Genomic DNA, 25,363 nt, shown 5'->3' on the forward strand with positions numbered 1-25,363 from the left:
AAGCCAAGTCAAGTAGAGGCCATACAATGGAAAAGCATCATTACACTGCTTCCTGTTAGCATCTACCCCTATTAATGTGAGTTACATTGGCTGTCTGGATCAAAGATGGCATTCAACGCTCCCTGTTACGCTTAGTCTGGGTCTTCTGGTATTATGTGCACAGCAATGAGTAAATGAATCTTAAAGTGTTTTCTAATTCTCTTGGTAGATCTTGATATAGCAACTCATTGCATCCTTCTCTCTGCTCAATATAAGTGACATTCTTCATAACGTTGCTGGTATTTATTATACAGTGCTAAGTTGTGAGTAACAGGATGAACAGAGCCATATGCAAAAGGAGAAAAATCTAACACCAAGCAGGTAGGTTTTTGAGGAAGCTCTTGTCTCGGTTTGATTAAGGATTGGGTGGGAGAGCCCTGGAGGAAACTGCTGTAAGTCATTTGCCTCTGAGACTCTTCTGTCATTTCCTGCTCTAATCCAGTGCTGTCTGTTTTCTTTTTGAGGTGTATGAATCCACTGTATCTCCACTCCTTTACACTAGAGAGTGCTTGAGAGGGAATGCATTCTTTTAAGAGGCAGTAATAATAACCAGCAGGCCACGAATGGCATTGCTGGATTAATATCTCTCTGGTTGCTCAAATCCATTACGTAATCTCTGGAAGCACTTAAGTCGGTCCGTCTTGAACGCAGACACAGGATGTTTGTTCAGCGTCCGTCTCATGTTCATTGGTTCCCGAGGATCCAAGAGTATCCAAAAAATGAGCCATGTTCTCACAAAGCTTTCACATTTCACATTCCAGAAAGTGGTGCTCTAACTTCCCCACAAACAGCTGAACGACACTCATGTTACTTTCTGGAATGCGGCTGGAAAATGTCTAAATTCTAACAAACGAACAAGTTCCTAATTACGGCTTCATTAATCTCACTTGTGAACTTTCATTATGCCACATGAGACAAGGACAAAGTCATTTCTCATGGGATTCCCACAACTATGAGAGTCTGAATCAGCTGCAGGAGGGGAAAAAAAAAAAAAAAAAAGAATTCCTTTCCATCCCAGGAGAATGATCTAACAGTAAATTGCTGTATAAATGTAACAATGGTGTCATAGAAATGTGTAATATTTAAGCATCTTCTTTGTAAATGATTAAAAAGAACTGCACAATTATTTCAAAACTTATAAGAATGTCTTGAAAGCAGCAGTTTTCTGTTTGTGTGTAAATAAACGCATCTGAACAGAATCTGAAATTACGCAAGGGGAAAGAAATCATTCCATTTAAGGGAGAAAAATTAGAATTACAAGGACAGAGATAATGTGTCAACTGCCAATCATGGAAGGAAGGGCGAGGCCTGATTAGGCTCCAAAGCAGAAACCTCTCAAGTAAATCCACCCTCTGGGATGAGTTCACTCAGTTCAGTAGACAACAAAGCTTATTTTTCCAGTGATTAAGTCTCTTGAACATCCTTTTGTGGTAGTATCTAAATTGTAGCCTTAACAAGCATTAGCGATTTCTGACTGGGATTTTAAGGGATGAGACTGGCAAAAAAGCAAATGATCAAATGAACTCACCACCATTGTAATCCATGTCAGAAAAGCCCCCTCCCCCCAGGAATACAAAAGCAGAAAAGCCAGTAAATAAAGCAGAAAGAGACAGTTACAAAAACCCTTTATTATGACAGAGCAAGTCCTTTGACATCACTGATGCGCATTAACATTGTATTTCTGAAGGGAGATTTTTGCTTTGTATTGAACAGGGTGTTGCTTCCTGCTTCCAATAACATCTGGACACAGAGAGAAGTGTCAAATCTGGCCTCAGCTGGTACAAATTCTTGCATGGATTAGCAGCAGTGCATACCACAGCAGCATATGAATCGTGCTTGTATAAATAGGCTAGACTCCCTCTGATGGTTTCTAAGTTAACTGATGATGTGCTGATGGTTAATGAAGAAGCTAGCCGATGATGACTGTTGAGTTCCGGAGCTGGAAGGCAATTACTCAGTGGAGAAAACTCACTCTATCTGCAATGCATTCATATGCATGAAGTCATATCATGTCATATGCATACGATACTCTCAGCAGCTCTTTGTAGACTAGACAAACAGGCAGATGAATTAAAATCTGGAGGAGGAGGACCACTTTGATCAGTTCTACTCTGAAAAACCGGATTCATGGGATATATTTTCTTTGAGCAAGTTTAATTATGATTTATAGTTTGGTAATGTATTTGTTGTCTGACTAACATTAGGCTCCCTTACCATTTGGAACAGTTACCCAGACACAGATTAAGACCCTTTTTTTAAAATCTTTTAATGTAAATACACAAATAAAATTGCCCAAAATGTACATTTTGCTCCAATTCATTACATTTCTTTGACAGTTCAACAGGTGTTTTTTTTTTTTTTTATTTGAAGCAACTATAATGTAGTTCATACCTTCGTTTGATATGTGTCTTGGGAATGCACTTCTAAAAGGCACAGTAAATATACCATAGGCTGGATACAGAGGTTTCCTGCAGTTAAAAAGGCTATGCTGATTGGCTGCGCAGCTGTGCACTCAGGTCTTGCAGCTCTGTGATGATTTGCTCCAGTTGTGTTACATCATTTCGCACATCATCATGAAGTTCTCCAGTAGAAATGTCAGTGTAGAGTTGCTGAAGATGAGGAATCAAACAAATATGAGCATTAAGAAAACCTACACTGTCACACAAAAGGAGTTCATGTTGAATACTTTTTCAAAATAAAAGCCTTGCTCTCTTTCCACAGGGACCTGTTACATAATACATCGCCACATGTCAAGTTTAAACTGGTTTAACTGGGTTTGTGGAGCATATCTGTAGTTTCTCAGTCTGCAAAAGTAACAGCTAGTTGGATCGTTCAGTCACTCAATGTTGCTAATATTATTTAAAAATCTAGCTTAACACCTATCATTTCAGTGGACAGAATGATGAGGGATGCAACATTCTGTTTGTTTAGCGAGTAGACAAAGGAGGTCAGGAAATAGGAGAAGGAGGAGGAGGAGTTCTGGTTCTTACTTTAGCTTTGGTGGCCAGACTCTTCAGACTGAGACGTGCTGAGGACAACAGCTGCAAAGCCTCCTGTGGATTACTCTTCTCCCTGCTACAGCTGATAGAGACTGTGTCACAGACAGACAGACAGACAGAAAGAGAGACACACAAAGTAGAAAATAAAGTGAGAGAGTGTGTGTGTGTGTGTGTGTGTGTGTGTGTGTGTGTGTGTGAGAGAGAGATGGAGACAAAGAGAAATGGGACAGCAGAAGAGAGATTATTAAATGACTTCAGTCCAGTGTGAGTCAGAGAGGTCATTCACTGCCCATTAAGCACCAGAGAACCAGAGGTTCAGTCCACTCAGCCTCTGAGCCGAGAAACAGTCAGAGAGAGAGAGAGAGAGAGAGAGAGAGAGAGAGAGAGAGAAACTACTGTGGGTCAGTGGTCACTGGAGGTCAGCAATTGTCATTGGCCTGGCTGCTGCTGTGTGACAATTTTCTTTCCTTCATATGTACAACTCTGAGTGTTAAAACATGCATAACCACAATAATGATGCTCACCCTTCATTGAGGACACAGTTTTCACTCAATGCAGCCTGGTTTAGTTATGGCAACATTTCTAATTGAAGGTTTTTGTGTTTTCTGCTCTTTTTTTGGAGTGAAAGCGGTGGGTGTTCAATGTGTTCTTGTATGATGTCATGTTCCAATCTAGAAGTCTACTTTTGCTCGGATCAAACTGAAATGTCAGAAGATCCGGACCAAACAAAGGAAGTGAGACAGCACCCTAAGAGCTGTTGAAGGTCTACCATATGGATAAATAATGTTCCACGTGTATTTTCATGAGTGCCAGATTGGAATACAAAATCCTGCTTGGCAGGAGGGAAGTGGCATGGCTGAAGGGAAGGGTATAAGGCTGAATACGAAGCATTTGTTTTGGTCTTAGACACTGGTGCTCTAGCATGATATCTACTGGCAGAATGTCAGTTATAGCACCTTTAAGGTGCTAAGAAATCAATACCTGACAACGCCAATTCAAAGAATTTTATGTTAAGATTTGACACAAATATTATTTTAGCTCAAAATTGATTTTTTTTTAGTCATTGTCAGATCACTTGCTGGGTTTCCACCAATCACACGATGCTATCAAACTGAGAGAATGAAAATAGAACCTGCTTCCTCTAAGACATGTGAAGCCAGTCACACATCTTTTCAAACAATCACAGTTGAAACCACAGTGGAGTTCAGACTGCTTGGAGGAGACATTAAACTGCACAAACGTAAATCTAAGTCATTATGTTCACATTAGTGTCAAGGCAAGATAAAGTCATGTTATATCAGATGTGTAAATTTAAATATATCAAATAGGTCATCAATACTGGCCAAAACTATTAGCGGAGACCGTTTTTATCAGTTGGACTGTACCTGTCATTTCCCAAGTGTGTGTGTGTGTGCGCACATGTGAGAGAGAGAGAGAGAGAGGGCGAAAGAGAGGAGGTGGTGTATATAATTTCTCTCAAACTGTTCACACAGCTGAACCTGGACAGCATCATTTTTTCTGATCAGCCGACAACCAAAACCAAATTGGACATCCATCTCTCTCCAAGTCTCTCTCTAGCTCTCTCTCACACACAGTTCACAGTAAAGTTCACATTCAGCTTATGAAATATTGACTATTAGTAAAGTCATAATCAGAGCATGACCTTTATACAGCTTACAGTTAATCACTGTAGTAAGTGGTGCAGCAGTGAACAGTCCAGGCAGTCTCTACCCCATCAAAAACAACCTCTGTATCACTTCCATAAGAGAGGTGAGCAATTACTTGATCTTAATTTAAAAATCAAGAAAATGCATTTACCCTAGGAAACATGAACATAAATATATTGGGTTGTGAATTTTGTGTGTTTTCCAATGCTTGTATGACACTGCACAATTTGTGGGCAGAGCATGCGTATGTAAACTGTGTGCGGGACTGCAACGGGATTCATAATTCCAGTACATTTCACACACTCCCTTCTCTTGAGATGTCCTCGGTCACAGTGTGTGTTTACTCTCCCTTTGAGTAAACAATTTTCCTGAATGGAAGAGAACACCATTTCCAAGCATGCATGTGTCCTGCATCTTTTATATCCCTCTGATAGAGAGGGGGGGAGGAGAAAGAAGAGAGGAGTGAGAGAAAATGGAGGGAGAAAGAAGGAAAAATACAGAAAGAGGGATAGAGTGAGAGAAAGTGAGGGAGAACAAAGGAGAGAGACAGGAAGAAGCAGAAAGCAGGGAAAGGAAAAATAAAGGGAGGGAGAGAGGGAGCAAGGGGGAATACAAGGAGAAAGAGAGAAGGAGATAAAGAGGAAGGGGGAGTGGGTGAAAGGACAGAAGGAGGGTTAGAAATAGGAAGGAAGAAAAGGAGAGAGATAGGAATAGGGAGAAGGACAGGAAGAGAAACATGTGAAGGAGATGATAGAGAGACAGAGAGAGAGAGATAGATCCCCCTCTTCCTCTATTTGAATGCTCTCGTTCCCCACCTCCAGCAGGAAAGGTCAAAGTGATGTGATTTATGGAAGTACAGCTTCTCCACAACACACACTCATACACGGAGAAAGACACAAGGATACAGAATGATTCAAAAAACACATAATAAAACAAGCTACAGACAAACGGTCACACATGACACACACACACGCACATCCCAACACAGTGAGCAGGGCAGGATGGAGTGGGCTGGCACGCCAGGGGAATGCAGGGTTCTGCTACATTAACTCGGACGGCCCCTTTATAAATCATTAAGATAAACAGCACACTGCCTACTCCCTGAAGGACAAAAGGTGGAGAGTGAGTGTGGATTAGTGTGTTTGTGATGCCACAGGTGCGTGTGTGTCAAACACAAGAGGGATACACACATTAATTGGCAGTGACAGAGCAAGAGATCGGTTCCCATGCGCATTATTATTCAGCTCATCCAGACCCAAAAGTCTCTGTCTAAGCCATACCGCTGTTTAATTCAGCAGACACTCACACACTACCCTGTTTAAAGGCAGCGTGAGCTCCTTTTGTCTAATGAAGCTGAAGCCTGCAGTGACGAATGAAGAACATGCAAAGAGGGAGAAGCAACAAACAAGCATTTTACCCCATTTGACCTCTGCTGTTTTTATGTGAGCACACAAAGGAAGGTGGATAGAAGGATGTGTGTGTGCGCTGATTAAAAGGATACCAAGAGGGTACTTTGCGAGAAAGGATTTCCCAGTAGAATTAGAGATCTGAAAATCCCAGGGAACATTCTGCTTTAAAAGCAACATTCACGGATTTAATAATAATAAAGAAAAAAAATGAAGATGTTTCTTTACCTTTTGCTAGTCTCTTTGAGTGCTCAAAACTATGTCTAATATGTTTACAAAGCCCCAAAACTAGACAACTTGCAATCAGTTTCTGTGGTATTTCAGTGAATAAAGCCACATTAACTTCAGCCACATCCCAACAACAGTCTTTTTTTTTTTTTTTTTTTTTTTTTTAAAAAAAAAACATGTGGGGCTTCTGTACGTGAACAAATCAAATTCTCCAACAGCAATTCTCCACAATTGAAGACATTCCCTTTAAGAATGTTTGCAATAATATTAAAATTCAGTGTTGCATTAAAAATCCAGAAGAGCAAGATGTATTGTTTAAATTAAATATTTCCAAATGGAAATCAGAGAAATCAGAAAGCAAAGTTACTGTTGAAACTTTGTGAGTCTGGGCTTCTTCGCCCTATCACTATGAAATCACATGTTTGATTCCAACTGATGACTCAGCTGTCCAAGGTCAGAGTCCTAAGTGGCACAACTGGCCTCCCTTGTGGTAGATGAGACACTCCCCTCTCTCCCCAAGCTCTGTCTGCTGCGCTTGCTAGCAAGGCTGTATGTCAGATAATGCTCCAGATCTGAGCAGGTTATGGTGTCCTGTGACATGCTAAACTGTTCTGTGGTGCTGAATCCTTATAGAAAGAAGCCTAGCTAGCTTGACTGTTGAGTTTAATACATTTTTGAGAGCAGAGGATTTCTGGTGTTCTCTCCACTGACACTGACCTTTAGCATCTTCTGACATACATCCTGAGAGTGAAAAGTGTGTGTGTGTGTGTGTGTGTGTGTGTGTGTGTGTGTATCTCTCTCACCGTGAGCCATATCGATGGCTCCCTTGAGTACAGCTTTGAAGCTGCTGGCGTCCTTTTCCCAGCCTGCTGTTTGCGTCTCACACCGGTGAGCTTTAGAGAGGTACTGCAGCGCCTGCAAACACAGAGACACGAGTTAATACATACACACGTGCACAGATCTAGACTCTGAGGTGGCCGGTGAATTGTGCAAAAACCAGCAGCTTCTTTGTTTTATCTGCGAATGTTCCTTTTATTCCCATTTCATTTTAAAAAAGCAAGTGCATGACCCATGCATGTACTTTTTTCCCCTCACAGCGGAAGGGCAGGCAACTTTTAGCACCAATAGAAACACTGACTGAATTACCCACACATCTCATAAATGAATCATGTCTGCAGTGTCACATGATCAATCTGTCTATCAAAACATAATATTTTACATATTAACATAATTACAAATATATAATTCAATCAATTCTGTATTATCAACAGGGCGGCACAGTGGTGCAGCAGGTAGTGTCGCAGTCACACAGCTCCAGGAACCTGGAGGTAGTGAGTTCGAGTCCCGCTCCGGGCGACTGTCTGGTAGGAGTTTGGAGTGTTCTCCCCGTGTCCACGTGGGTTTCCTCTGGGTGCTCCGGTTTCCTCCCACAGTCCAAAAACACACGTTGGTAGGTGGATTGGCGACTCAAAAGTGTCCGTAGGTGAGTGTGCGTGCTGCCCTGTGAAGGACTGACGCCCCCTCCAGGGTGTATTCCCGCCTTGCGCCCAATGATTCCAGGTAGGCAGAATCATCTTACATTACATCACGTCATTTAATGACAAATTGATGAAATGTAAACACGCTTGAAGAAACACAAACTGAATAACTTTTTTATTAAAGCAAAACTGATTTGATCCTTAAAAGGGGAAGTCTTTGCTCACCTTTTCATTGTCGTCCTTGTTGTTGCTACGTCCATCACCATAAAGACGGGCGTACTGCCTCCATATTTGAGCGTCAGTGCTGCAGCGGGCAGAGACCCGGCCAAAGAGTTCCTGTAGTTTGGCTCTCAGATTGGACGCCTGGTCGCCACGGCGATCAGTGAGGTTTTCGACCACTGACCTAACAAGAATTTCAAGGACCTGCAATAGAAGAATTTGTGGTTTTCAGCTAAAAAAATTGATTCCCCGTCATTACTCCTAGTAAACAGGATGTAATATGGCACCTTGAAATGGGAGGAGGGGTGGAGGGTAGTGGGTTAAGTTTCCAGGCAAAGCACTGTTATCCCAATAGGATACAATTAGAACATATAAAAACACTCTGTGAAAGTCTGAAGCGTGTGAATCAAGTACAGAAGCAAAAAATGTAATTCAGCTCTTTAGTAATCTTCATTTTAAATGTACTGCTCTGTCTTTAGCAGGATTCTGGGATCTATGCCGTATGATAATTGCTCCCTGACATGAACCCTAACTAAATCACCTCACACTTTGATTAAAGAAAGCTATAACACTTGTGATGTGCTTATTTACTGCATCTCCCTGTGTACATTAGGCAATAGGCCAAATGGTTTTTCTGTCACTTCCAAGTGAGATCACACTCAAACTTACGCCAGTGTCATTTTAAATATCACCACATGCCAACTACCAGTCTAGTCACACAAACCAAGCAAATCAAATTAGGATTTTATAGCCTCTATATGCTGCTTTCCATGTACTTTCCACATTACTATTCCACGCTTTGCCTTTGTTAATGCCATGTCTCTTTTTCCCCTCGTTTCTAGCTCTCAACAAATAGGTATTTTTTAGTAAAACATCCTGTTTACAGAGAATTTCAAGGTCTGTACGAACACTTGCAAGCCATTAAGAAAGCATCTCACAGCTGTCTGCTGTATGTCTGACTGACACAAAGCCTGCATATTACCGGTTAAAATCCCAGGATTTTTCAAATGTGCAAAGGGCTTTTCTCTCTCTCTCTTTCTCACTTGTGTGTGTGTGTGTCTGTGTGTGACTAAATGCGCGAGACTGACTCTGTTAATGTCTGTCTGCTTCCGTCTCTCCTCTCCATCTGATGGAGATTTCTGTCCTGGCTCTGTCCTGTCTGTGTTTAAAGTTCAGCTCACGGACTCACTAATGCATGGCAAGCCCGTTTTCAGCTTGGTCTGCCACAGACAAACACAAAAACACATGGCTACAGTCAAACACAGACACACAAACAAACAACCAAACAACTGGCCAAGTCACAAAGTGGGTGTGGACTGAATTAAAGCAACATGAAAAGGAAAACATTTGTGCCTGACGAGGACAGAGTACTCAAAATATACAACACAAATTCAGAGTTCACAAGGGGGAGCAAAAAAACAACCCCAGACACAAATTCTACAAGATTTGTCACAGCTGAAACCAGGACGTGCCAATGAGCTGAGACCTCATCCTGTGTGTCTAGCAGAGGTACATTTATGAAAACTGCTTTAGAATACACACACACACATCTGTTTTACAGCACAGCAAAGTGATTTCAAATTAGCGCTGGAATGGGCATTTAGCCTCAAGTGTGAGGATTAACAAAGCAGTAAGTATATGTCTACATTTAAGCATATGTTAAAACGTTTTTGATATGAATGTGAAACTATACGGCATGAAGTACACATACAGTTGTAATCACATTATTCAGCCCTCACGGCAAATGAGGTTTATTAGTAACATTTCCAACTTTCAGCCGTTTGCAATTAACAATTAAGTGGTTTCAGAAAAACAGCACTTTAAATGCAGTTGACTACTGTAGTCTCAGAATTATTTAATCCCCTGAATATAATTCTTCATAATAGCACTGCAAGATTCTTCACTGGCAAGGTTTTTTTTCATTATTATTTTTTTTGACTGTCACATTTGACTGCAAAAATAATGCAAAAGCATGAGAAAAGCAGGTTAATTTAATATAAAACTCTTTAGATAAAAACATTAATACAAAACTTGAATATATCATTTAAAAGAAAAAAAATGACTTTGCTTTATGTATTAAATAAAGTATTTTGTTTGGTTGATACATTTGAATGGTGCTGGATATTTATACCAAATAGGGGCCTGTAAGTCTTGACAATGAGGGTTCCTTTAATGATGAACCAGTTGTTCCACAAACAACAATAGAACAAATCTCAGCTTCATCCTCTTTTCCAAAATAATTTTCAATACTGAGGCACTCAGATTATACTCACTGGAGTACAAATGTTAGGATCAATGTAAGTATGTACTTTAATAAAGTTTGACCAAGCCATGAACCAAAGCTGGGGTATTAAACATAGCACCAAGCTTAAGGAGCTTTAGAGGCTCTTCGATACGGTCACATTCATACCACTGTACATCTTTGCACTACTTCCCTTTACAATAATATTTCAGGGAAAGTCATAAACCCACTTAAAACAACACAATTACAGCAAAGATGAAGTTACCTGTGCGACATCACAGAGCAGATAATCAGCACAGAGCACAAACTTATTTTATACTGATATGCACTTTACATGTCGGGCAAACGGGTCTGTGGAGGATGTGGTAAACATGGATCTAGGGTTGGGTGCTGATGGGGTACCTGGAATTCGGTACGAGTACGTGGCGGTACATTTCTTTTCTTTTTTAGTACTTTACTCTCTATGTAATAAGAAAAAAATATATAATTTCAGTTGTAAGCAGTGATGTAATGAGGTTTAATCATACTTAAAATTACATGTCCCACCTGAAGCCAAACACAGAGATTTGCGTATTAAGCAAATAATTTGAGATGTAAAAGCACAATAATATGTGCAGTTTGCATATTTTAGGTGTTTCGCATAATTTTACGCAGTTTACTAAACTTGGTTCTTTGAAAATACATACCTGAAAACACTGAAGTTGTTAATACTTCTTATACATTTTCCTCTTGGTGCTTGGCTCTCAGGTGCCAAATACGGAACATTCTTCAAATACAGGTGTGTGTGTGTGTGTGTGTGTGTGTGTGTGTGTGTGTGTGTGTGTGTGTGTGTGTGTGTGTATATATAAGACCAGGTTTACAATGTCGTTCTGATCAATGGCTATTCTCATTAAAGGTCGTGGTCTTAAAAATTGTAACTGTGTAATGACTATTGCGGACATTCTGACGTGATTCTCGGAGTAGTCAGTTATGCAGGGTGTCCGGAGCCGGAGTGACAGTTGCTTTTCCTTTTTCTGTGTTCAGTTTTGCTTAAATTAAGTTTTCCTCCTCTAGAATTTAGTTACAAAGCCTCGTTCAACTCAACATTTTTTTTTTTTTTATATATTTTCAGATTTTGTCTTAATTACTATTTACATCAAACACTATGCGCTATATCTGCAATATATGTAATATATCTAAGCAACTTACTATATTAAGGTATCTTACCTTATGAGTAACCTAAAATGACTACATCTGGTCAAAGTCCATTTCGGTCAACGAATACTTCTGCACTACTGTCAGCCAAGGACATATGCAAGAAACTTCTTCTCAGATGTAATAGAGAACTATTCCACAATAAACTCTCCCACCTCAGTGTGCTGGCCTCCATCTGCAAGTGGTTCACCACCTTCCTCACAAGCAGAGAGCTGCATGTGGGCTGAGTATTTCCATATTTGGAAATTGAAAAATCAGCACTGGTGCCCACCAAAGTTGTTTGTTTTCCCCACTGATGGCACACAAATGACTTATCCCCCACTGAGCGCTTTGTGAAAACCCTAAAGTTTGCAGATGACACCACAGTAATTGGTCTCATTCGAGACAGTGACAAGTTTGCTTATAGACAGGTGTTAGATGAGCTGGTCCATAGGAGCAGCTATCGACAACCTTGAATTTAACATCGTCAAAATCCAGGAGATGACAGATTTGTTCTGGTAAATCCCTGCACCATCCTCAACAAGACAGTGATGACTGTGGATCTCTTCATGTTCCTGAGACTCTAAATCACCAGGGACCTAAAGTCAGACTCCTACATGATCACATAAAAAAAAAAGCTCAGCAGAGAACATACTTCTTCCACAAGATTAAGTACTTTCAACCAGCATCAGTCCTACACAACCATCACCTCCTTCATCACAGTCAAGTAAAACTTTGCCACTAAACACAACACTCACAAACTGCACCATATCACATCTGCAGAAAAGACGACTTGTGTCAACCTGCCCACCATGCATAACCTGGAGACCTTCAAAACAAGGCAGCATGTAGAGAAAAGCACTGCTGAAAACTGCTGGCCATCACCTGTTTCAGCTCCTAATCTCAGGCAGGTGTTTACAAGTGCGTGTGTCTGCGTATGACTGCCTATAAGCGTGTGTGACAGAACTCAGTTTGGGATGTCTGTGCTTCCCTGTCAAATTTGATGATATACACTGTCAAATGTATATCATCAAATACTGTGAACTGTGAGCTACTGTGTAAAAAAAAAAATCTTGGAAGTGCAATCTTGATCAATAAAATCTGATTCTGAAATGATTCAGAAAATATATTTGCCCTTTGGAGTGGCGCGGTAAGTGTGTGTTCAGACTCTGAAGAGACAGGGCTTTCAGAATTCAAAGCAAATTATATTTCTAACTCTACTGTATTTAATTACAGCTACAGCTCTGAGCACACCCAGCAACCATCATCATGCAGAAGCCTGTAAGTTTTAATTTGTGTTGAATGGGTTTGCGCAAGACTGTTTGAATGTTTATTCTAGTGTGAGGTATTTATAGTGATAGCTTACTGCCTACAGTGCCTTTGGACCAATCACAACGCTGTGAGAAATTACCTTGTTTTCATTTCATGCTGTTTTATGTAATGTAAAATATTTTCTGGATTATGAACAACTTGAATTAATATCCATATGGAAATAAAATCAACAAAAAGTGATCTTGACTTTTGCTCAGTGCTGTATGTGTGTCTAATCAGGAGAATAAAACACCTCTGAGCTCAGTGATGAGCTGGTAGTTGGCAGTGGGTGGGCTCTCTAACTTGGATGAGGATGGCACATTCCTCACATACCCAAACCAGACAGCCTATTAAAATCTCTTTCTTCCTAGGACAAACAAGCCCACTTTAGACTACACAGTCCACATACTTCGATAATTTTCACATTTTAAATAGCTGTTGTGTATGTGTGTGCATGCGGGAGATAAGGTCCTATCAGTCAGGGAGTCGATAATAAAAAGTCAAAAGAGGATGTGTGTGTGTGTTTGTGTATTCAGCCCAGGTGTAGATACAAATTCCTTAACAAATCTTCCTCTCCCTAAAAACCCACAAGAGCTGGAGAGGAGCCAAAAGGAGAAAGAACATACATGCACGTACATACACACATACATGCAATTGCTCTTTGACACATACTCCAACCTAACCTCTCTCACACACTTATAAACACACATTCACTGAGAGAGACTAACAAAGACCACATGGCAATCATGAGTATGGGAATGTGAGAGAGCGTGTGTGTGGGGCGTTTTACTGAGGCAGTATTGGGCAGGCACTTACAGCTGCCAGTCATATGAAGCAAAATTTATCAGACTTTACAACACCTTCTGAGGGTTTAATATTTCTTACTGCAGCTGTAGACATTTGTAGCTTGTAAGACGTGCCATATTTTCCACTTAGTTTGCAATTTTCCTTGAATCCCTTTGTAAATACTTAAAGCTAAAGCCCAAGACTGAACACCATAAGAGAATCCTATCAGCGGTCTGTAAACCGGTTGTCAAACAAAACTGTAATCTTAGGGATTTGGTTTTGTTTTCAGTCTTTTATTTCCTAGATGAGTTCAGTTAGCTGTTAATTTGAGTAGTCAATCTCAACTTTAGTCCATAGCAGAATATAACCTTGTTTTCACAGCATGAAAATGAAAGCATTGCAAAAGCATTTGCATCAACTTAGAAGAATCCGACTAAGGACAGCAAAAGTTAATTGGCGTCAGTAAAATCTCAGGCATGACTCATTCAACACGATAATCTGCAGTGATAATGATAATGACGATGATGAAGATGCTGCTGCTCGTGTGGCCCACAAAGATGTGAAACAAATGAAAAAATAAAATAGATTTTTTAGAGGGGTCACCTCCCTTTTACAGAAGGAGGGACAAACTTGAAGAGATGATGTGCTAGTGTAAAATTAAGAAAGAATGAAAGCAGTAGTGTCTTCCTGACAGGCATCGACAGTGATGATATGTGCTTTGTGATTAACCTGGGTTTACATAAGGGAGAAAAAGTTAGAGCTTGAGATTAAATGAGTGAAAAAAATAAATAAATAAATAAGAGAATAGGACAGGGAAGGAGCAGAGGTGGTGGTGTAGGATGCTTCTTTTTATTGTATATTCAGAATACAATGCCTGACTGAATTGAACAATATTTTCAAATGATATATGATATTTCCAATAATACCAGGGGTTGCTAATATCAGACAAAATCACCTACCAGGCAATACATTAATCTGGTCCTACTATCATCGATCTGCTTAGTAAATCAAAGGTAATGTTAAAGACATCTATTTTTTCATAACATTTCCAGCTCTTTCCCCTCATCCAATAAGACCCAGATGAGTCTGGACGAGTTGGTCATTACCTCACTGAAATTTCCACTGACTGACAATCAGCCTCAGAAATGAGACCAGAACAGGTAGTAAAGGACTGATGAGTGTTTTGCGGGTCACAGAGAACTAAAAGCATCAGAGATTTTCAATAGCTCTGAGAACTGAGGTCCCAATTACTACGGAAGTGAAGGAATGCTGAGCTCTGACCTTTTAAACTTCTGTGCTTTCATGTGTCTGTCCTTAATTGAAGAAAAGGCGCAGCTGAGTATGTCTTAGCATAAATGAAGCCGACGAGAGAAACGGGGTGGGAGAAAGGACGAGGACGACATGACAAAAGGAGGAATGAAGACAAAAGAATGAGACTGAGTGAGCCATCCCCCACTTACGCTGCACTGCTAATTAGAAAAAGCAATGAATCAAGGCCAACACGGTTGTTCATGAAGAAAGCAGCTCCAGAGCCAGAGTTCAGCGATAGCGTTCTGACACCTCCCTAGAGGCCACTACTCCTAAAACTTTGCAGATCCAAACACCACGGTGCTACTTACTGCTTCAGATCAGAGCAGAACGGCTTCCTTTAATTTAATTGCACTGAATTAAGATGGCATGCTTCCCCGGAAAGGATTAATATGTTGTTTACAAGCACCCCTGGCTCATTTTGATTAGGAATGCTGTGTTTTCATTCATCACAAAGTGAGACAATTCAGTGATGATTTTCTAAAGATGAGATGGGCAATAAAGGGTTGGTGATGTTCATTTAGTAAGAGACACATTACTCATCTGGAAATAAAAAAAAAAAAAGAAATGTCACTGCCGTGCTCTCCTGTGAGAGCCATTTCGGGACGCTGTTGTAAAAATCGAGGCCAGGACTACACTGACTACACAGCATTTGACAACAAAACAATAAAATAAACGACTCATATTATGGCCGACAGCAGCTGGTGCATTAACTTTCTCAGGAAACTGTTTGTTCTGCTGTTGTGTTTCTGTTTGTCGGTGCTAGTTTAGTCCCTTCGAGACAGCATTTAGACATGTACGTGTTGCATTAATAGTGTTAAAACTGGTGTTATACTAAGGAATCTGTCATGTGGTTTAATTGGTGTGTGTTTTCCTGCTTTACGAATGTGGCCCACTGTTTGCTGTGCGTTTCAGTGTTGATTCTGTCAGGATCCTGCAGTGGAAGTTTAATGCTATATTTAAAGCTTACTTTGAGCTATGCAAACACAGAACTAATACCTATATTCATCATAATCCTTGTACCTCCATTTGTTACATAATCAGAAAATACTAGCCAATATTACACTGTGAAAAATAAATGACAGACGGAAAAAAATGATTTTAAATGAAATATTTCCCTCTGTAAAGTTACCATTTCAGGGATGGAAGGTTTAAATCTATATGAAAACTGATCTCTTGGGTCGTTCCCATGTCTTGCATGACATTCGAGTTCTTACAAAACTGCATATACAGGTGGCAAACACAGAACTGATCAGCTCACTCTTAACATATTACAGCAGTCATTATTCCTAGTGACAAAGACCTACTGTCTTTGATACGGCTAGTTTATTTATATTTTAAATGGGCATGTTTTTATCGATTGGTTAATGTGATTTACACCAGTTCACTACACAGGTCTACAAGGATGCCTGTTATGGCTGAGGTGTGTGTTATTAAAGCTGGTGGCTGAGAGGGTGAGGTGGTCCACAGTGACATCTCTCTCAGGAGAGAGAGAGTAAATGGGGCTCATCTATTATTCATTCCTCAGGCTGCAGGGAAGACACGGAGACTTGCGCTAGAGACCAGGGGGACAGAAACCTGCTGCTCTCACACATCTGTAGAGTGAATTACTAATGACACACACAATGCTTGAATCCACACACAGAAGCACAAACAGATTTAAAGCAATACTCACAAACTTTCAGGCTAACAGTCTGACTTGCTTGCCTAAACAATCTCAATAGCAAAGAATTTGGTTTCCATGTTGGATATACTTATCATCATTATCATACACAACATTAAAAGCATTCAAAATAAATCATTTTTAGGAACTGTTACTGAATGAATGCAAAGTTCAGGTCACATTGTCTCTGAGCAAGGCAAATGTGCCTCAGAAACTCAAGGCTGAAACTTCTGTCCATTTTCTCAAAATATATTAATTGACCTGGAACAATAATCATGGCACTATAAACCTACAATCTAATGAGAAGCAAAGCTACCCTTCTCACCTCTACGTCCTTGTACTTGTCCTTCAGGTCCATGAGGCGGTGGTAGGCTCGGATGGCCTCTGAAAATTCACCCACATCAATACACACAACGATGAAGTTCTCCCAAATCTCCCAGCGCTCAAAGTTGCACTTTAGGGCCTCCTGCAGGGTGCGGAAGGCTTTCTCTCTATCGGAGACACAACAGTGCAATCAAACACAGGACAGGGGCAAGAGACTAAACCCTCCTTGCTATCAGGGATTATATAGAGAAGGCTCTAGTGTACTATTACAAGTAATTTCTCTCCTGCAGACAAAGAGCACCATGGCCTTGTAGCCTTTGAGTTTGGTAGAGCAGCAACAAGTACAGTTCAAGACAGCAGAGTGTTTATTACACTTTCACTCTTTCTCTCTCTTCCTCTCTCTTTCTCTCCCCCTCCCTCTCAGTCCCCAGTCGAGTGAGCAGCATTAACTGGGTTTTAATAGAAGATTCCAGAGTCTCATCTTAGGGATGAGTGCACAGGCCTGATTGGCCAAGGGACCTCAGGGAGGGAAGGTTTCCCAGAAGCCCTCAGCTGCATGTCGTTCCACCAGGCTGCCAGAAGACCCTTTTGGCGCACAGGAAATCAGCAAAGCTGCCAGTCATCACAGACAGGGTACGTCCTTATTGACTTTTAACTCAAATCTTGGTAACACTGAAGCGTATGAGGGGCAGAGGGGAGCCGCTCCTGAGGTAGGAACAGTGAGAAGCTGGGAAGATTTATATTTGCAATTACAGCTGTTGAGCTAAAACTGAAAAGCAAGAAGACCTGTGAGTGCAAGACTACAGGAAAAGCCAGGGCTCAAAAATAAAAAGACCAGAAGCATCACATTCATCAGAGCAGTGACACTTGAATGGGGGCTTACCTGGCAACTTTGGTGGGAGATAAGCATTCTATAATACTCACTTGCACACCCTCATCCACACAGTGTTGCTCTGACACAGGCACTGCACTCCACAGCTGTGTCGCATGCGAGGAGAGGGGGGTGGGGGCGGTGGGCACATCAACATTTCTGCTTTTGTGCAGCCATGTAGGATGGCTCTTTTCTTGACATTTTTTGCCCAGTGCATCTACAACACCCAGACACTGAGGAATACTTACTTGACTTATTTACTATACCCATATCTTTAAAACAAGTCTAGACAGTTCGGTTAACACACTGCTTCCATTTCTCTGTATTTAAATTAATAGTAAATTCCAGCGCCAACTTACTTCAAGTGTAGTTTGATGTAGGCTGTGGAGAGATTGTTCCAGGCTTCTGAGTTCTGAAGGAATAAAAAAGGGATATTTTACACTTGACAAAACCCACATTTTGGCTTTATTCCTTAACAAGTAACACGTGCCATACAGTCATTCAACATTGCTTTAAATATTAACTTGGTTTAATTTTTTTCCCCCGTTTGTTCTATGGAAAGTGTCCTTGAGATTGACAAAGGCACTGTATAAATTAAAGGCTAAGCACCAGCTATATGAAAATGTCAAACAAATAAATACAATGAAATTTGAGTTCCTAACTTGTGTTTATTGATAGTCAGAAAACATGTTATTTCTTGCTAATTCAAGGAATAAGGTTTAAAAGACCGTTGGTTCTCCCCCCAGCGGTGTTCGGAAACTCTAATAGGCGTCTTGCATGTGACGTAGATGACGTAAATGCAACTCTAGAAGTTGCATTTAATTTAATGCAAAATGACGAAAATGTGTGTTGTTTTTGGCTGCAATAATTCAATGTACAGTGGGACATCTGTGCACAAATGGCCCAAAGATCCCAAAATATCCAGAAAATGGACTAAATTTGTCAACTTTAAACGGGCATACACTCCGTTATCTGTAGTGCTCATTTCACTGGTGCTTTTCCAACAATATGGGCATGTAAGGAAACCAACGAAAGGTGTTCAAGAGCCTCTGTAACATGGAGGTAAACAGGGTAAGGACACTTACTTCACCTGTTTTAGTTGGTGTTAGTTAATAATAGCTTGACTTGCTAAACTCGGTGGCTCAGATTATACTCGGCTACGTAGCTGCATTACGGAGGTTTATAGTGTCGGATGAATTCGACTTCGATCACATTTACAAGAATAACGGTACCTCTAAATTTGAGTTTAGCTTATTGCTAGGCTATTGTCATGAATAATGTTTGTTATTTAGCTAGCTAGATACTGTCATAACGGTGTTTTACCATGGCGTTATTCAGCTGTTGTTCACCAGTGACGTCACGGTTGTGTTCAAGAATTTCCGTAGTGAGCTCGGGTTTTTCCGTCAATTTAATAAAATTGTCAGTTTTAAAGCAAATTAAGCTGCTATTTTCATTTTAATTCATACTTATATATGTCAGTAACTAAAATAATGTGAAATATTCATGGAGGTCCATTAAGTGGTGCTTAGCCTTTAAACATTATTATTATTTGCTGAATTTAATCTTACATATCTAGGTTTATTACAACCAACATTTCAACACTTATAGCCTGTTGTTTTATTAATAAACCTAACTTTGCAAAATGCTAATTTCAAGAGCAGAGCTGCTTCGCCACTGTCAACATCTTCATATTTAACTGAAGGAAAAATAAAAATAAAAAAACATGTGACTTACATCTGGTTCCAGCCCCACACATCTCTGGAAAGCTTTTGCTGCCCCTTCATAGCCCTCCAAGGCAAAGTACGCACAACCAAGAGAAAACCACACACCCAACTAAAAAATAAGATAAAAGAGGAAAAAGATGCATTATTCCTGCAGTGGTCCGAGGTAGTTTTTAAAATCACCTTAGAATAAATGCCAGGTTAAGACCCAATTTTAGTCCTTTAAGGACCTGGAGACAGTCGTTCATGATTATATCACATCACGACTTGACTATTGCAATTCTTTGCATATAGGAGCTACTCAGTGGGCTCTGTGTGGCTAGGCTTTTAAGACCATTGCATTCTGGAGCAACTGCAAGCATGACAGAGCCCACTGAGTAGCTCCCATATGCAAAGAATTGCGATAGTGCAGTCGTGATGTGATAATCGTGATGTGGAATAGGGATTACGCCTGTTTTGGTGTGCCCTCACAGGTTACCAGTTAAACACAGGGTTGATTTTAAGATTCTATTGTTGGTTTTTAAAGCTCAATAAAGCTCCTTTTTATGGTGTCTCTCTAACGTACATATCTGATATTTTGAACATACATTTAACTTCAGGATTTTTAGGATCCTCAAATCAGTTGCTGTTGGTTACTCCTCATTCTCGATTCAAACCTAAGAGCTGCCCCAAGTAGCTGCCCCAAAATTGTGAAATGACCTGACATTTTCCTCTCAAATAGCTTTGAAGCTTTTAGTTCTATCTCCAGGAAATATTTAGAAATATATTAACTGTAGTATTATTTTAGTTTTGTTTGATTTTGTTATTTATATATTATAACTTTCACTGTTATACATTTATTGTTTTATATTGTACAGCACATTGGCTTCTGTGGTCTTTTAAATGTGCTTTAGAAGTATTGAGATTGACTTGATTATCAACTATATTCAACTATATTCATTAACTATATTAATCTCTTTAACTGTTTATTGTTTAACAAAACTGATGCTACATGGCCACCTTGCTCGATGTAGGTCAGTCATGCAACTCCACAGAAAAACACACACAGATTAATACATAGTTAGAACATCTATGATCCTGAGCACAACTGCAAAGAGCCTTTGGAAATGAGTAGGACTTGTCAGTGTTTGGCTAAAAGGTGAAGGATTTGAATGAGGTTGAAGAGAAACCTAAGCTGCAGTCACAACATTTCTCTGTTCATTTTTATTCCTGCAATACTTCTCTGCTAAATTCTCTACACCTGCATCCCTCCACTGCTATCCCTCCTCCCTCTCTTTCACTGTGCATCACACAGTCTCACTCTTGCCTTCCTTTCTTACTTTCTATCTGTCTCCATCTCTCTCTCTGTTCTAAGCCCCCTCTTTTGCGTGGAGGGGAGCGTAAGTGCTGGGTCCCTGAGGTGGTGCTTGGACGTGGTGTGAAGGATCACACAGGGGTCATTACAGTCGAGCTCAGGAAAATTACACCAGCTTATTGCAGCCCGAATCCCACGCTGCAATATGGATCTAAAGGATGAAAAAGCAAAACAGAGGAAATGATTTTCCCTCCGCTGCTCCCCTGAGGCCATGTGAGGGAATCTGACTCCACTCACCCCTCCTTCACTTCACTCCCCCTCTAGTGCTAAACTTCTTTTCTTGCTTAGCTTTATTCTCTTCTGTTATGTGCACTCTACGCACACATTCGTCCACAGACACTTCAGTCCCATTCAGTTTCAAAGGGCAGTAGAGAAAAAGAAAATTAGATTGTGACATAGCAAGCAGTGTAAACAAGACGGGGAAATAAAAAGTTTTGTATTATATGCAACATGCAAATTATAAGTGGAAACAATCAGCAAAAGTAAATTTGCATTTTACGTACAGAACAAGAACGGACCTGCGAGGTTGTGTGCAAGTTCGTGTGGTACCTGCATTGGATTAATGCGCAATGAGCGTTCAAAGCACTCCACACACTGCTGGAACTCTTTGTTGCGGAGGTGGTAGACAGCTCTGGATCTCTGGGCACGGGCACTACGGTGTTTGGACAACTCCCAGGCTCGATCATAGTACTGAGGGTCTTTCAGCACATCTCCCAGCAGACAGTACAAAGAGGGGGTCTCCTTCTTCTCCAGCTCTCGCCTCAAGATCTCTTCTGCCTAAGCCAGAGAGCCACATAATGAGAAATTAGGGCCTTGACAGCAACCTAGTATATCCAGCACAAGGGGTTAAAATATAAGGGTCTTTATATGTGGGCCTATGTACAGTTTCCTGGAAGTTACTAAAGTATAGGAAAAAAAAAAAAAAGTAAAATCAACAGCCGAATAATAAGCAAAGACATTCTACAAGTTTCTTGCCTGAAATTTCCCCCCCCATTTGTATTTCAAGTACAGCTGCTATAAAACAAGGCTTGATACCCTTCATAAAGTCTCTGCAAATGAGTTTCAACTGCAAGGTTTCAGCTCCGCTACGCACCCATTCACATTCGTTGCTATCTGATACCCCACATTCTGTCCCACAGCCACCTCGGTATTGCTGCTTATTGAATATGATTGATAAAGCAATTTATGTCACTGAGGCCTATTTGAAACCTTGAGAAGCTGACAGATGTGTGAAGAGCCAGAGAAAGGTGCAATAGCGGTAATTCCATTACATCCGTGAATGAATCCAAACATCGCTGTTCATTTCTGCAAATAGACAACGTCTGACAAGCAGCGAACAATGCTTCATCATCATCAGGAGAACGCAACCAAGGCCAGTGACGCAAAACCTAGAGAAGTCCAAACGCAGACGCATAATACCCCATTCTGCTTAAAACAAACAAGCCCAATAGCCCTGCAAAAAGATCTGAAATGTTAAAGTAGAAGACAAATGAAAAGAGAAATGGAGAAATATCATAAAGTAGGATAAGGGAAAGAGATAGTCTGGCTGAACTGCACCTGCATTCCACTGTTAAATCTAGTATGTTTTTAATTCTGACCTGGTTACAAGTTCCAGGCATCAGACAGCTAAAAGAAGATCTGAAGGAACCCAGAAGACCTTGTAGGAAGTAGCTGTATGCAAAATGCATACATGAAAATGCTTTTAAAAGGCTGTTAACACAATTTAGTTTTGTCACCAATTATTTAACAAATAGTTATAGCCAAAACAAATACTATACAAGTATCCCTACCTTCTTCCATGCTTAGTTTTTCTTTAAACTGTCCCAGTATATGTGCAAAGATGCATCATATAACACAGGAAAAAAGAGGCAGTGGTTAGGAACCTCTCTACCATGTTTAGGAATGTCAGTAGGAAAAAACGTCAGACCTCAGAAGCTGGGGACCTTAAACAGCCATGTAGATGATTGGTAAGAAGAAGAATATATAGAAACCAATAATTTAAAATGGTGCTTCACACCATCATATTTCACTTGCATAGACCTGAGAAATTTTTAGCTGGATTTGTCGCTTGTCGCTAAATTGCCTACAAATCACATGTTCACATAGGAAATGAATGGTTGCTTGCCGCTCCGTTGCCTGCTAACACGAACACACAGTAAAAACAAACATATATCCATCTATCGATCTTACTCTAGAACACTAACACTGCCATATACTACAGCATGTTTTACAAGAGCTCATGTATGAATGATCTGTAATTCTAACCAGAGACCAGTTTATGTGGTTTTGGTAGTTTTGAACAATTATACTTGAATTATTTTGCTGTGAAACCTTTCTACAGGATACTCCCAAAGTCAGCTGAGGTTAGAATTTGAGTGAAGTGGCCTCCCAAACTGTTCAGAACTCATTCAACTTGCCCCATTTTAGAGAAACGCTCCCAGAGGAGGAGATTGGGTTTCCCCCTTTTCCTCTGCTAATTTGGGTCATTCCTCTGCATGTTCTAACTGCAGCGTCTGCCAGCCTCTTCCCTGTGTTGCTTGTGGGGGGATGAGGGAGTTGATTTGGGCAAACTGAGGCTGTTTTTCCTGGCATTACTGAGACACAATCACACTGGCCGAAACTGAGCAGATCCAACTTACACCACCTGTAAATTAGCTCCCCACAGACATGAAGTGTGCAGTGAATTTCCTCTGAACAATGACAGTCAGAGGACATTTGCATTATTTAAAGTTTTGCTTGCTTATCTCTTATCACTAATTTTGCAGTGAGAATAGAGGCAAAGAAGCCATAAAAATGTGCACTGATATGATAATGTACAATTTTAACAACATGATCTGCTAACTGTGAGACAGGCGAAATATCATTCAGGTGGCATTTAACTCTTTTTCAGCATGGTTTAAGAGAAAGTTTGATTACAGTTTGAGTGGCTCACTAATGCCACCTGGCATCTTTAAATTTCCAATAAAATACCACAGACATGTAATCAAACAGAAACACTCCATTACTGAGGTGCTCAGAAACGTTTGAACACAAACTTTCACAGAAGTACCACTGGGACACTAAGACAGCCAAAGGTTTTAGATGAAGTAGTTTGAAACACACCCAACCAGCAAGAAAGAAGGAAAGACAAACAATATGTAATATTCTGAGAGACCAGAAAAATAATTTTTAAAATCAGCCATTATCACACAGAGTTCTCAATAAAAAACATATTAATCAAGTCTTCACTTTACTGTAACGCCACCATCCTATATCTGCCTTGTTTCTCCCACACACACCCACTTTCCATGAAGTCTCTAACTGAATTATATCAGTGTCTGGTGTGAAAGTCTCCCACACCCATTCACACACGTGCATAATTAAGTGCTCCCTCTCTTTCTGGCAGCTCTCAGTTGAAAGCATTAAGACACTATGCATTGCTTCTGTCTTAACTGTTCTAACCTGCGCTTTACTCCTCTTCACCATGGTCCTCGACACATTTACATGCAGCCTTGTGACCTGCAGCAGATCAGACCAGACTAATGCATAATAGAAAGGGCCTTTTTCCACCAAACTCCTGCGCAGAAAAGTTCAAATCTGACATATCGCCGAAGACATGGCTCCAGGGGAGAGAACGGAGACACTGCTCGTCTTTAATGTTACCCTTTCGCTTGTTTCAACCTTTTCTCTTCTCTTTTTTCCCCCCACTTGTTTCACATAGTCCCCACTAGCCACTATGTTTCCTTCCTTTCTGTGTGAGCATTTGACACTCGCTCTCTATCTCATGACTCTGTATTCACTAACTCAGAGTTAAATCACTCATCATTGTATTTGAGAGAGCGAGAGAGAGAGAGACAGACAGAGAGAATAAGATCTAAAGGACAGAGTTCATGTGTGAGTTCATAGCCATGCTAAAGCATTCAGTTCAGACGGAGAGCTTCTCTATTGACCTGACTGCACTCTGGTAATCAGATTGGAACACAAAGTGCTCCTGTAATGTGATAAGGCTGCGAAACAGCTCCAAGGAAACTGTACAGACCAGAACAGGGGCAGTGTGTTAGTATGTGCTGGGTTGGGTGAATGTACATATCGGTGTGTGTCGATGTCAGAGAACCAACTTCCATATATACATTGACTTCAAGGCAAAACAGCCATTAAGTATAGGCTACTAATTTTACAGGACACATCAGATGTACCCCTTGCATAAAGAAAAGTGTTAGGCCCAAATCATACATAAGGCAAGGACACAAACACAGACGTGTGTTGCTGCATTCAGAGCGTTGGCGTAGGGGGGGCGCCACAGAGAAAGTCACACTGTCTAGTAAACTGTAATGGAGGACCAGCTCTCTGGAGTTGCAGAATTGGTCTCTCATACAAATATATATTTCACTGAGAGCAATACAGAGGTCGCACACCTTACAGTCTACAGAAGTGTGTTCGTTTTTCACCTATGCATGAAGTAACACAGCACACACCCCTCTGGCGCTGACATCTTAAACCTTATCCTGTTTGCAGAGTATTGGCCATGCGCTGGCTTTTGTGTACCTGAGGGAAGTATGATTTGACACTTGGATTTAGACGGTAAAAGTCAAAGG

General features: G+C 40.5%; 1 protein-coding gene across 2 annotated transcripts in view; it reads right to left on the minus strand.

The window, feature by feature from the left end:
• Positions 1 to 1,666: 1,666 nt before the first annotated feature.
• Positions 1,667 to 25,363, minus strand: part of ttc27 (tetratricopeptide repeat domain 27) — a 78,775-nt gene continuing 55,078 nt past the window's right edge. For both annotated transcript variants that reach the window (XM_066671028.1, XM_066671018.1), the window contains 8 exons: positions 21,339 to 21,566; positions 19,449 to 19,547; positions 18,074 to 18,126; positions 16,845 to 17,010; positions 8,043 to 8,240; positions 7,143 to 7,254; positions 3,030 to 3,130; positions 1,667 to 2,648 (listed from right to left, as the gene is read on the minus strand). In XM_066671028.1, coding sequence (XP_066527125.1) covers positions 2,523 to 2,648; positions 3,030 to 3,130; positions 7,143 to 7,254; positions 8,043 to 8,240; positions 16,845 to 17,010; positions 18,074 to 18,126; positions 19,449 to 19,547; positions 21,339 to 21,566 — 1,083 coding nt within the window. In that variant the 3' untranslated portion in view covers positions 1,667 to 2,522. The remainder of the gene's footprint in view (positions 2,649 to 3,029; positions 3,131 to 7,142; positions 7,255 to 8,042; positions 8,241 to 16,844; positions 17,011 to 18,073; positions 18,127 to 19,448; positions 19,548 to 21,338; positions 21,567 to 25,363) is intronic.

This window comes from Hoplias malabaricus, chromosome 1 (genome assembly GCF_029633855.1).
Source record: "Hoplias malabaricus isolate fHopMal1 chromosome 1, fHopMal1.hap1, whole genome shotgun sequence".
Lineage (NCBI taxonomy): Eukaryota > Metazoa > Chordata > Actinopteri > Characiformes > Erythrinidae > Hoplias > Hoplias malabaricus.